This window comes from Elephantulus edwardii, unplaced genomic scaffold (assembly GCF_000299155.1).
Source record: "Elephantulus edwardii isolate Elephantulus edwardi_28Jun2011 unplaced genomic scaffold, EleEdw1.0 scaffold00291, whole genome shotgun sequence".
In the NCBI taxonomy this organism is placed as follows: Eukaryota; Metazoa; Chordata; class Mammalia; order Macroscelidea; family Macroscelididae; genus Elephantulus; species Elephantulus edwardii.
Window position 1 is genome coordinate 2,699,312 of NW_006400041.1, and position 13,862 is coordinate 2,713,173.

Here is a 13,862-nt window from a genome sequence, read left to right on the forward strand (position 1 = left end):
CGCTATGAGTCGGAAACGACTCGACGGCACATAACAACAACAACACAAACTTGCCAACTACCTAAATGTCCATCAGCTTTGGTATATAGAGCACAAGGAGCTCTGATGTTTAGTGCATAGCATTTTGGTATGCTAACTCAAAGGTTAGTCATTCAAGTCCACCAGCCTCCCTCTTTGTTCACATTTCTTTTTTTTTTTTGTTCACATTTCTTAGAAACCCCATTGAAGTTTGCCTTGAGTCAGAATTGACTTTGGTTTTGGTGTATAAATAGCAAACAACAAAACGTTAAAAACTTACACAGGCTACCTCTGAGTTGTTTCCAACCCACAGTGACTCTCCATAGGGTTTACAATGAGGCTGTACGTTTTAACAGAATGTGATGCGTCATCTTTTCCCCTTGGAATACCTGGTGGATTAAAAGCCTTTTGGTTAACAGCACAACACTTTATGGACTACAACTCAGGAGCTCCACAATAAAATAAAAGGAATCAACTATGAATCCTCCTTAAACATGAGTGAATCCCAGTGGGGACCTGAAAAGATGGAGTAAAGTAGGCATAAACCAATGGTGATGTGCAAGGAGCTGGAGTCAGAAAATCAAAAGGGCTGAAGTCGTTCAGCATTTCTTAAGCTCAAGGAACTGAAGAACAAATTCAATCCTCGAGTTGCTGTAATCAAGGATGCTTTTGGCAGAATATTAAATGATCCAGGAAGTATTAAATGAAGAGGGAAAGAATATACTGAGCCACTGTATTGAAAGGAACTGGCAGACACAGAAGAATTTAATGAAATACCATATGAGCAAGAGCCTGTAGTGATGAGAGAAGAAGTTCAAGCTGCTTTGAAGGGAATAGCAATAAATAAGGCCCCAGGAATAGATGGTATAACAATTGACATATTTCAGCTAACAGATGCTGCCCTGGACATGCTCACCAAGTTGTGCCAAGAAATCTGGAGAACAACCACTTGGCCAATTGACTGGAAGAGATCTATATTTGTTCCAATTCCAAAGAAGGGTGACCCAACTGAGTGTGGAAACTGTAGAACAATATCATTAAGATTTTACTGAAGATTATCCAAAAGCGACTGGAACAGCAAATCAGCAGAGAACTGCCAGAAGTCCAGGCTGGGTTTAGAAGGGGTCGTGGTACTAGGGATACTGTAGCTAATGTTAAATGGATCTTAGCTGAAAGCAGGGAATACCAGAGGAATGTATATCTGTGTTTCATTGATTATGCAAAGGTGTTTGTGTGGATCATAACAAACTATGGCTGACTGAGAAGAATGGAAATCCCAGAACACTTGATCGTGATAATGCGAAACCTATACTTGGACCAAGAGGCAGTCGTCAGAACAGAGCAGGGAAACACTGCATGGTTCAAAATTGGAAAGGGTGTATGCCAGGGATGTGTCCTGTCTCCATACCTTTTCAACCTGTATGCAGAACAGATTATCTGAGAGGCTGGGCTCTATGAGGAGAGGTGTGGCATCAGGATTGGCGGAAAATCTATCAACAATCTGCATTATGCAGATGACATAACCCTGCTTGTTGAAACTGAGGAGGACCTGAAACGCTAGCTGCAGAGGGTCAAGGACTACAGCCTTCGGTATGGATTGCGGCTCAATATCAAGAAGACAGATTCTCACGACTGGACCAATTGGCAGCATCAGGATAGATGGTGAAGAGATTGAGATTGTTCACAGCTTTAGTTTACTTGGCTCCACAGTCAACACTCTTGGCACCAGTAGCCAGGAAATTAAAAGGCGCATTGCCATGGGAAAGTCTGCTGTTAGGGACCTCTCCAAAGTACTGAAGAGCAGTGGTGTCTCTCTGGAGACTTAAGGTGCGTCTGATACAGGCCATGGTCTTTGCTATCACTTGTTATGCATCAGAGAGTTGGACAATGACTGAGGAGGCTAGAAGGAGAATTGATGCGTTTGAGCTGTGGTGCTGGAGAAGAATATTGAGTGTACTATAGACTGCTAAGAAAACAAACAGATTCATCCTGGAAAGGGTTAAACCAGACTGCTCCTTGTAGGCAAGGATTCTGGGGTTTCCTCTGGCATACTTTGGACATGTTGTAAGGAGGGGCCGGTCCTTTGAGAGGGACGTCATGCTTGGTAGGGTGGAGGGAGGGTGCAGGAGGGGAAGGCCCTCTATGAGGTGGATTGATTCAGTGACTGGGGTAATCAAGATTGGTGTATCGGAGGCAGTGCGATTGGCACAGGATAGAACAGAGTTTAGGGCTGTTGTACATAGGGTCACTATGAGTCACAAGCGACTCAACGGCACATAACAACAACAGATTATATCTCAGGTTTTGATCTGTCCTGTATTGGGCTGCTCAGAATTGAAGTTGACTTGGTGCCACCAATCAATCAATCTCTCTCTCTCTCTCATTCTCTCTTTGTTTCCCTCTCGCGCGCTCTCTCTCGCAGAGGTCCATTTCAAGTTTAATAATGTAAGGACTATGTAAGTTCTTTAGCGAGAGAGAATACAACCCTGATGTGCTCCTTTCTCAATTTTAAACAATGCAGTGCTCCCCCTGCTCGGTTGATATAAGTTCCACATAAGCACGATTCATTGCCCTGGGACTCCCATTCTTCTCAAAGTCAGCCACAACTTGTTATGATCCACAAAGTCATATGTCTTTTCATAGTCAATAAAGCACAAATAGACATTCTTGCGATATTCCTTACTTTCAGCCAGGATCCATCTGACATCAGCAATAATATCTCTGGTGCCACAACCTCTTCTAAATCCCATTCCCGATTTATGCACTGTTCTAGCTGTTTTTGAATGATCATCAGCAGTATTTTGCTTGCATGTGATATTAATGATTGTTGTTTGTTGTTAAGTGCCGTCGAGTCGCAGGCGACTCATAGCAACCCTGTGAAGGAGAGTCCTCAAGGCTGGGTGTCTCTCATCCTCTCTCCAGGTTCAAAGGGTTTCCGGAGGCAAGCTATTTACGGAAGTAGATGCCACTCCTCCTTACAAATATTAATGATATTGTTTGATAATTTCCACATTCAGTTGGATCACCTTTTTTGGAATGGGAACAAATATGGACCTCTCCTAATTTATTGTCCAGAAAGCTGTCTTCCAGATTTCCTGTCATAGACTAGTAAGAGCATCCAAGTCTCCATTTGTTAATTGAAACAAGTCAATTGGTATCCTGTTGATTCCTGGGGCCTTATTTTTTTGCCAATGCCTTCAATGTGGCTTCCACTTCCTCCTTCATTACCATTGGCTCCTGTTCGTATGGTACTTTCTGAAATTTTTCATTGTCAATCAGTTCTTTTTGGTACAATTTTTCTGTTTATTCCCTCCATCTTTTGATGCTTTCTGAGTCATTCAGTATATTGCCCATAGCATCTTTCAATATTGTGAAACGAGGCTTAAATTAATGAAGAGGAGTGTAGCATCAGGATTGGAGGAAGGCTCATTAATAACGTGTGTTATGCAGATGACACCACCTTGCTTGCTTTTAGCAAGGAGGACTTAAAGCACTTGCTGCCAAAGATCAAGGAATGCATCCTTCAGTATGAATTGCATCTCAATGTTAAGAAAACAAAGATTCTTACTACTGGAACTATGGGAAACATAATGATGGACAGAGAGGAGTATGAAACTGTCAACAGTGTTTATCTTGCTTGGATCTGCATTAATACCCTTGGTTCCAGCCATCAGGAAATAAGGAGACACATGCACTGGGATAATCTGCAATTATGGACCTCTTCAAATTATTGAGGAGTAATGATGCCAGTTTGAGGACTAAGGTGCATCTGATTCAGTCTTCCCAATCACTTGCTATGGATCTGAGAGCTGGACAGTGAGTAAGGGTGACAGAAAAAGAATTGATAACTTTGAGCTATAATGTTGGAATGGAGCTCTGAATACATGGACGGCCAAGAGAACAAAGAGATATGCCATGGAGAGGGTGCAATTGGAGTGCTTTTCGGACACAAGAATGATAAGCCTTTGCCTCCATACTTTAGTCATGTTGCTAGGAGGGGACATGATACTGGGAAGGGTAAAGGTCAGCGAAGGAGAGGAAGACTCTCAAGCAGGTGGATTGACACGATGACTGCCACCAGGGCCTCTTGTGTGTGAGGAAGTGTAAGGATGGAACAGGATAGAACAGGGTTCAGATCTTTTGTTCATAGTGTCTCTATGAGTCATACACGATGGCACTTAACACCACCACCACCACATGAATTCTTTGGCTATTTCTTTTAATGTCATTATTATTTAGTTCCTTTCTTATTTTGGTAGGATGAAGATCTAACTCTTTTGCTTAAAGAAATGGAGCAGGGGCGACGGGACCTGGAGAAAATGCAGGACCTTTATTCTGAGTCTTTAATCATGGACTGGTGGTACAATGGCGAGAAGGAAGGAAACAATGAGTGAGTGTCCCTTTCTGCCTCTGTTCTCCTCCTCCCTGGGGTGCCCTGCTCACTTCCCTAGATTTCTTCGAGTGGAAAGAATAATATAATTTAGAATTTTTTTAATAATATTTTTTATTTTAATTGTGATTTTAACAAAAGTTTACAGAAAAGTTTGATTTTTCATTCATTTATATTGTGCATTTTACCCCCCTTCCTCCGTTCCCCCTCCCCAAGTTGACTATTTTTTTATACTAGTTTATTTACAAAATTTGAATACATTGTTTTCGAGAACAGATACTTCCAGTTTTCCTCACCCGCCCTATCAAATTATACAATTAGAAATTTTTAAAGTAGAGAATTCATACTTTGATAATGGGCTCAAGAGGCTACATATTGCCTTTTCTATGTGATTTCTGAAGTCCTTGGATCAGATATGGGAGAATTTTTACGTTTTTCTCCATCTAGACAGGCAAGCGTTGTACTCCACACAGCGGCAGGGTGGAGCAGGAGTGCTGGGCAGGGAAAGCCACATGTTGCTCAGATGTCAGGAGCTGTAGGCTGTCCATCTCACTTTGCCTTTGGTGAATTCCATGGCCTGTGTATAAACCTCTCCATTTCTGTGGGTCTCCGAGTGTGATGGCAGGGTGCTTTCCAAGGCCTTTTCCTGCTCTGCTGTTGTCATCTAGTACACTTTAATTCTTGCTGACCCTGGGTGTGCCAAACAGAGCTGCGCCATAGGATTTTTCAGGGCTGTGATTATTTTGGAAACAAATTGCTTTCCAAGGAATCATGGGTAGATGTGACCTTCCAACTTTCAGCTGCACATTTAACACTTAGTGTTGCCTAGGGCCTCCTTTTCTCAGTCTCTGCATTAATATACTTATAATACGTAGATTTAAAATTTCTAACTGTGGTACTACTTGGAAAAACCACATTAAATCTGTTAAAATGACTAAACATTCAACTATCAAGACTTGAGATACAAATACCCTATTAGGAAGTAGTCTTTTAAATGAAAGTGATAAAATATTGGAAAGTATTTTAAAATACAATCTTCACCCGATTTCTTGTTCATTAGAATTTATTCTCTCTTTACTGAGAAATTAAGGAGCAGTGGTAGCAGAAGAGGTTAAGTCTTGGGTTTCTAACCAAAGGATGGGCAGTTCAAACCTTGTTAGCATTTGTTAATGCTTCTTAGAGAAGAAGGAAGCAGTCCTCTGCTAAGATTTACCATCTTAGAAACCCAGCAGAGGGCAACCCAAATTGAAATTGGGTTGATGGGAATTTGATTTTGATTAGCAAATTAAGCTTTAATGTGAGCTGGGGAGAGGGCTTGGGTGTGGAATCAGAAAACAGACAAAGGAGGTCCTAGGAGTCATCAGAAGATGATAAACTACAGCATTGTTTCTTAAGTATATGTAGGCAATGCTCAGACACAGCTTTTGAATGGAACTTGAGCATTCCAGTACATTAACTGCATGGCCTTGAATCTGATCTGTGGTGACCTCCTGTGAGTCAGAGGAGACCTGTAACTGGGGAGTTAACCATGAGCAGTCAGCAGAAGGTGACAGCCTAGTCTTTATTCTGAGGCACCTTTGGGTGCACTTGAACTACCTTCCTTTTGGTTAGCAGCTGGGCGAGTTAACCTTTAGTGCCACTCAAGAATTTCAAATTTGAACATGTAAACTAAGAATTGAGTAAAATAGATTTTACACACTACTGTGTAAAATCACCTTCTCTGTATTCCCAGCCATTACATTAACTGCCATCTTCCTTTGGTTAATCAAATGAAAAAATCTCAAGGCAAAGTGCCTAACCATGGCTTGGAAGTTGCTTTGACGAGTAAGTCTGCATCTGCTATTTGAGTGAGTAGTGAACATGTTCTTTTCTTTCCTCTATGTCTTTTTTAAGGCAGGTTCTGGAGTTAGGCAGAAAGATGTTATTATTCAGGCTTCCTGCACTTTAACCTTCAGTTTTTCATCAAGCACATGGGAGTCACTATAGTTTTAGGATTGTTGTAAGGCACAGGATTAGAGGTATGAATTGTACAAAAGAAGTTAAAGGGCACTGCTCGGTCTCCAGTTGCCAGGCTGCTTGCTCTACTTTTTTGTAGAGAGCAGTGGTGGTTCAGAGTAGAAATTTCACCTTCTGTGTGAGACACTTCAGCTTACTTCTCAACCAAAGCGTTGCAAATGCAACCACCACCGCCTGTCCATGGAAGGTTATTGCTGTGATACAAAGCAGGTTCATTGGCATTCCAGACTAAGACACATCTGGTGAACTACATCTGAAAATCAGCCAGTGACAACCATTTTGACCACAGGTGTTCGACTCCATGACAGCTAATAATACCTCTTTATAATCTGTGTGATAATGAGTTTATGCCAGCTTATTTCTTTTAGCTGTAGTTGACATAGAACTTTGTTTTCTACCAAGTGAATAAATACTTACACCTCTAATCCTCCCTCTTCTTGTTTAGCATTTTTATTAAGCACAAATAAAAAATGAAAGGAGCTATGGTGAGGGTAGGGATGAGTAAGGCCTGTCCTTCCCCTCATGGAAGATGTAGTGTGGCAGGGGGTGCCGACACAGGGGGATTTTGGTATTGGGGAGTTGCGGTGATGCAGTGACTAGAGTAGATGTGGGTGGGTATAAAAAAAGAAATACAGAGGATTTCTGTAACCTGGTTGAACGTCTTTCAGCTTTGTTGTGTATATGGCTCCTCTCTTGTTTCTCTTGCCTTCTAGAAACAGGCCTTTTCTCCACACTCTCTTGCAGCATCAGGCTTTGCCGGTGTTACAGCAACACAGAATTCCCCTGCAGACTCTCCTTCTGTAGCTGCTCATTTCAGAGCCTCAGAGAAGAAATGTCTAAGAAAATGCTTGTAGTTCTAGTCTGAATATCTTTGCTGGAACAGTTTGCTGCCGTGAGGTGCTAGAAGGAGGAAGTGCAGCAGGCATTTCTCTTGTCTAGCTTTTTAAAGTGCTCTCTCTTCAATTATTTGCTTAGATAAATGAGTACCTAGAATGCTTTCCAGCTTACAACCTCTCCTACAAGCTCTCCTGGTGCACCTCACTTCATCCCATGTGGTATATGCATAGGTAGCATTTCCCAACAGAGCTCCCTGTCTATTATAGGGGAGGAAAATGAAGAGGTTCAAGGAGGACTCAGTGACTTCTCCAAAGTTACATCACTAGAAGAGAAGGAATATGTGATGTGAAGCTGCATTTGGTTCACCCTAGGGCTGGGCCATGAGAAATGACTGTGCTTGTATTAACCAAAAGTGAGGAAGATGCAGTCCTTTAGTTTACAGTGTTCTACATGTTTATTTTAATATAACTCTATTTTTTTAATGAAAATGTTCTTTTGATTTCTTTCTTTTTTATTTTATTTGAAGCAAGCACCGAAAAGAAATCTTTTCTATGATCTCAACTGCTGAAAAATATACAAAACCTCAACCTTATGCTGAAACAACTATAACGTCCCCATCTGCGTCAAAAGTACAATGGGGCCTTCCAAGCCAAGTAATTCCAAAAAAGAAGGTCCTCCACGCAGGTAGGCATCAGTGAACACCGTGGTTTGAACAGTTTTCCTTAAATGCAAGAAAGTAGAATAAAATGGAACCCACATAGAATAGGCAGCCTAGGTCATGAGTGTCTGACCTATGTACAACCTATAGTTATGAGCTTAATCTAATTGAACAGTAAAGGGGCATAACAAATGGATGCTACTTTTCTGGTTAAATCAGAATATTATTATTATTATTATTATTATTATTATTATTATTATTATTATTTTCTAAAGTAGTACACCAGAGATGTCCTACTTTAGTCAGTGGAGCCTCTGAATGTGATAATATACCATTTCCATGATTATGTTCTGTTGACATTGAAAGAAGTGATGAAATCCAGTCGCTGTCCAATAGGTTCTGGTTGGTGATACCCCTGTGTGCAGCGCAGCACTTCTTGATGGTGTTCTCCAGGCTCAGGGCTTTCCTCCAAGGCACCTCTGTGTAGATTCAAACCATCAGCCAGTGAGTTGGTAATTAAATCCTTAACTGCTTGTGCCACCTGGGAAGTCCTAGACTGACCTGATAGGAAAGAATGCTCCACTTCCCACTGCTGACAAGTTGGTTTTGTGACCTCCTGCTGGATTCCCAAGGCTGTACATCTTTACAGGAGGAGATAGCCTGTTTTTCTCCCAAGGAGCACCTTGTGGATTTGAACTGCCAACCTTTTGTTTCACAACCCACTGTCTTATGCATAATACCCTCAGGCCTCCTTCAGAAGGCATGCAAGTGGCCTTAAGGAACCAAGAGAGGCAGCTTAGAAATAAGAGACTTTAATCCTCTCACTGCAAGGAGCTGAATCTGCCAGTGAATTAAATGGGCTTGGAAGCACACTTCTTCCTAAAACTTCTCAGTAAGAGTTGAATCTGATCAATGCTCTGAATTTGATTTTGTGAGACCCATAGCAGGGAATTCAGAGAATCCCTAAACTTCTGAAGTACATAACTGAGTGATTTACATGGGTAAAATGCTCTTTACAGTTCCTGAAACTCAATAGAGGAGCAGCTATGAGTCAGTACCAACTCAGTCACAATGACATGAGGCTTAAGTTTGTATAAGTTATCACGGTAATAGAAAACTAATATCGAGAAACATAACATAATTGCCCCTTATTTGGAATATTTGTGACTCACCAATAGTCTTGAGGGAGTTTAGATACCTGTGCCTCTTGTAGTCTTAATAGTGAAAGTATTTTAGGTGAGTCTTTTCTCCCATCAGGAGCTTTAAATTCAAAGAATGGAAATAAGTGGAGAACTTTTGCTGGCCAGACTGCATCTCTGTATGTCCTTTCTGCAAATGTCATGAGACAAATCAGCATCAGGTGTTTTTTTCCAATACTTGAGGTCTCTGTAAATTGAGACCTTCCAGGCAGCAAGGAAAAGTCTTGGGAAGGTTCTAGTCAGGAGGCAAGGTTAGCTCTGACCGCTCTGCCTAAACTAAAGTCAGTAATACAAAATGGAACCAGGAAGTAAAAGGTAGTCAAAAAGTTTCACAGAATTAATTGGGCATAATACTCTCTACTTTCCCATGGTAGGCAATATTTTTCAAAATCGTTGCTCCTGAGTGGTGCGTAGTATTACATTATATGAACTAACTCAGTCTCATAAGGACAAATACTGCATAAGTAAATTATTATAAAAATAAATGGGTGACTTGTAAGATGTGTATATATGTCCAAAGAGGAAAAGGGAGTTAGAGATGAAGGTGAGGAGGGTAGGAAATCCTTTGCGGGGGAGAAGGGAAGTAGAAGGTATGATGACAGTGTACCATCAACTGGAGAATATCAATAAAGAAATATAAATTGTAAAATAAATTTGAGGCTTGACCGTGGTCTGGCCGATGTAGTCACGGGTGTCCCATGGTCTGGCCAGTGCCGTCATGAGTGTCTTGTAGCCCAGGTGTCCCTTGGACTAGCTGATGCAGTCGCAGGTGCCTTGGATGCCACCTGACAAGGTAGATCACACTCCTGTCTGCAGAGCTAGAGGATGGGAAGAAAGGAAAGTGTGCCTCATAGAACTGTTTCCCATTGATCATCCTCAGATTTTCTTTTTTGTGTGTGTGATTTAATGAGGCTGGTACATTGGACAGTTTTAATGAACTCATAAAGCTTGCTTGAGCTTGGACTAACTTGTTCAACCTGTTCTTTTTGCATTAGGACACTGCTGAAGTCAGAGAGGAGAACACTGCCAGCATTTCTGTGGGAGAAGGGTTGGCAATGTTCCCCCTGAAGACTTACAACTGCAGACACTCAGAGGAGGTTGCTATGAATTGGAACTAACTTGGTGACAGTGGATTTTGGTGGGTTTGTTGTTGTTGTTTAAAAAAAACCCAAACAAAAAACACAACAAAACCCCAACATAACAAGAAAGTATGTGTGCAGGCTTTTCTTATTGATGGGAACAGTCTCTTATGTAGTCTCAGCGGAAGGCCAATGACTCAGAATATACTTGATGACAGTGAATTTGAGTTTTTGATGTCACATTTTGAGATATCTGTGTTCACCTCCAAGAGGTTCAGTACTTGAATGTAGATAAAGAGATACAACCATTCCAGCAACATTCCATTTGTGACGTAACCATCCTCTAAGAGTGGGGAAGAAAACCTACATTCCTCTCTCAAGGCTCCCAGGAAATAGCTGCCTTGAACGAAGTGTCTCTTCTGTTTCAAATTATTTTATTTTTCTTTTAACACCAACAGCACCCACAAAAACTAGCCTGCTCAGAAGCCAAATGTCCTCCCTCAAGAGCTCAGCCTCTAGTGAAAGAAAGGATGGCCTCTCCAACTACAGCAACTGGAGTGTTGCTTCCAGTGCCCAAGGCAAGCCACAAGAGACTGTGTGTCTCGGGAAGTCAGGCAGATAGATCTTTCTTTGCCTAGTATTTTCATTCTGAAAGAACTGTTCTGATAGATCTATTATAGGGAAAAATATTTTAAATCTGCCGGGATGACTTCTCTTCATAGGAATCCCTTGTAATTCAGATCTTTCTGAGTGAGTAAAATGGGATTTTCTTAAGGCAAGAAGGGAGCACTTGGAGCTATTCAGTTTAAGTGCTTCACATGTACATGCTCACACACTAAAGGAGTTAATAGTGGTGCTTGCTGCTCTCTGGAGTGGGAGTTTGACCTGTAATACTTCCTAGTTAACTTTCTTTCCTTCAAGTCACAAATGCTGGCATCTGATGAGTATTTCTCATCCAAATTATCAGCCCTTTGCAAACAAACTGTAAGGAAAATAGAATATAAATAAATTTTTGTTATTGATAAAATTACTATCCATAAAACAATAAATTTTAAAAATTTAATTCCTGTTGAAGTTTCCCTGTATTTAAAGAAGGTGATAAAGAAATCTCATTTAAAAATAAACATCCAAGTTAAAACACTCCTAGAGGTCACCTAACAACATATTGGCTCATAACATTAACAACACCCAGGAGGAGGAGTGTTCTTTTTTAAGAGATCAAATGTTCAGCCTTTTTCCAAAAGCAGAGATGAGAGGGAGGAAGGGCTGGGAACCTGGAGGGGTGGAAAGAGAGAGGGAAGGCAAAGTAGAAATGGATTGCATGCTGACGCAGTGCAGGGACAGCAGTCAAGTCATGGAATCATTGATGTGTAAATTGTTGAATGGACACTAATCTGCTGTGTCAGCTTTTATGCAAAACACAATAAAATGTCAAAAACAAAAAAAAAGAAAAGAAAATACACATCCATACAATCTCTTAAGTATCAGGAAGGGCTTGGGTACCTAATTAAATGTGTGGTTACTGAGACATAACTTAATCAAGCCATGCTTTCTTCAGTGCTGACTTGTGAAACTGTTTTCTCCCGTTTCATTTGACTCCTTCTGTCTCCAAAGTACAATGCATGCCCACCTTTAATGATCTTGCCTGTAATGATCAGACTGATTTTCTAGACATTTGCCTGACTTACTCCCACACCTCTCCTTCTAGGTGCTGCAAATTCAATTAGGTATCATTTCCCCCCCCCCGTTTATAAATCCAACTATATACAAGGACATGTGTTTCAAAGGCAAATAAAGTCTGAGCATACAAATAAATAGAACACAAAACAAATTGTCAAAAAATAGAATGTTTATAATTTGGATGAGTCCATGATGTCAACACTGAGTAATCTTTGGTTTGTGACATTCTTACCTTATTTCACAATTTTAAAATGTATTTCCTGGAAAATTAGTATATTTTATTCTTCTGTGAAGAAAGACATCAGTAAATGTGGGTGAGATAGATAAGCAAAATAATGGCAAATACTAACTCCCTGTGTTATTGTTATATGCCATCGAGTTGCCTGTGACTCACAGTGACCCTGTGTACAACAGCCCTAAACCCTGCTCTGTCCTGTGCCAATCTCACTGTCTCTGACACATCTACTCCCATTATCCCAGTCACTGAATCAATCCATCTCATCGAGGGTCTTCTTCTCCTGCACTGTTGACATCCATCTCCAAGGACCGGTCCCTCCTTGAAACATGTTCAAAGTATGTCAGATGAAGCTTTCGCATCCTTTCCTCTAAGGAGCAGCCTGGTTTAACCCTCTCCAGACGAACCTGTTCATTCTCTTAGCAGTCCATAGTATAGTCAATACTCTTCTCCAGCACCACAGCTCAAAGATATCAATTCTCCCTATAAATTGCAAATTAAGTCTTGCCTAGACCTTGCCAGGGAGCTTAGTGGTAAGGAGTTGCAATGCCAACCCAAAGGCATGTGGTTTCAATCTACCAGCTGCTCTTTGGGAGAAAGATGGTTAATTTTCTGTGCTTCGGTGTCTCATAAAACCTTCTGAAGAAACATCTATGAGTTGGTTTGGACTCAATGTACTACAACAGATGTCTGTCTGACAGACCAAGTTTTCTCAGTCTTGACTGACTGAGGGCTATATATTAGCCCTCAATCATGGCAGAACTCAGAGGTAGGTCCTTTTGTATTTTGATATAATACCATGTAGTAGGAGATCACATGACTGCCATTTCTTCTCCCACAGAAATGAGCATCAGCCTGCTAACAGATGAGCATTCAAATGACAGATCGTTAGAAGTCACAACTCAAGAAGAGAGCCAAGTTTATGACCAAGAGTAAGTATTTCAGTTTTACTAGGACAGTTTTGTCATATCTTTGTGTGTTATTTATCACAATATTTGGTTTTGGTGGTGTTTTTTTTAAAACCCACCTTTTGATTTAATGTAGATATAAGTTTACAGAATAAGTTCAAGAATTCATTCACATTTTGTTTCATAATGTTGATTACAATCCCTGTGGTTTGGCTGGAAGTTGATCCTCAAAGTTCAGTTCAGTTCTTGTTTTTAAGAGTAAGCATCTGCACACCTGTTTATTGTGGCTTTACTCACAACAGCAAAAAGCTGGAAACAACCTAAGTGCCCATCAACAAACAAATGGATAGAGAAACTCTGGTATATTCACACAGTGGAATACTATGTAGCATTGAAAAACAAGGAACTCATGCAATATTATTAAAAATGGGCGACCCTGGAGGACATTATGCTGAGTGAAATATCTCAGTCACAAAAAGACAAATATTGCATAGTGCCACTGTTGTAGAATGGGACTGACATCAGGCTTGGGGTGAGACTGAGAAAAATTATGTATACTGCATTGAAACAGATGAGGGAGAGAACAGTTTAATAGCGATATATGGCTGGGTATTATCGTTATGACAAGGGTCCAGAATGAAGGTGTGTAGTGGAGCATACTCGGGGTGGGGGGTAGGGACAATTGTATATCAATGAAGGAATTTTTCTTTTACTTTTTAAAGAGAAGGGCGAACTGGAGGGGAGAGTTGGGGCAGGGAGAAAAATGCAACAATGAATGAGTGGAAATCCAAAATCTCTGTAAATGTTCATTAAAATGAATTAAAAAAATTTTTTTCATTTAT

General features: G+C 40.7%; 1 protein-coding gene across 1 annotated transcript in view; it reads left to right on the plus strand.

The window, feature by feature from the left end:
• VWA3B (von Willebrand factor A domain containing 3B) overlaps positions 1-13,862 on the plus strand; it is a 493,423-nt gene that overhangs the window by 291,391 nt on the left and 188,170 nt on the right. Inside the window, exons 14-17 of the mRNA XM_006900716.1 lie at positions 4,278-4,408; positions 7,788-7,945; positions 10,656-10,775; positions 12,954-13,044. Coding sequence (XP_006900778.1) covers positions 4,278-4,408; positions 7,788-7,945; positions 10,656-10,775; positions 12,954-13,044 — 500 coding nt within the window. The remainder of the gene's footprint in view (positions 1-4,277; positions 4,409-7,787; positions 7,946-10,655; positions 10,776-12,953; positions 13,045-13,862) is intronic.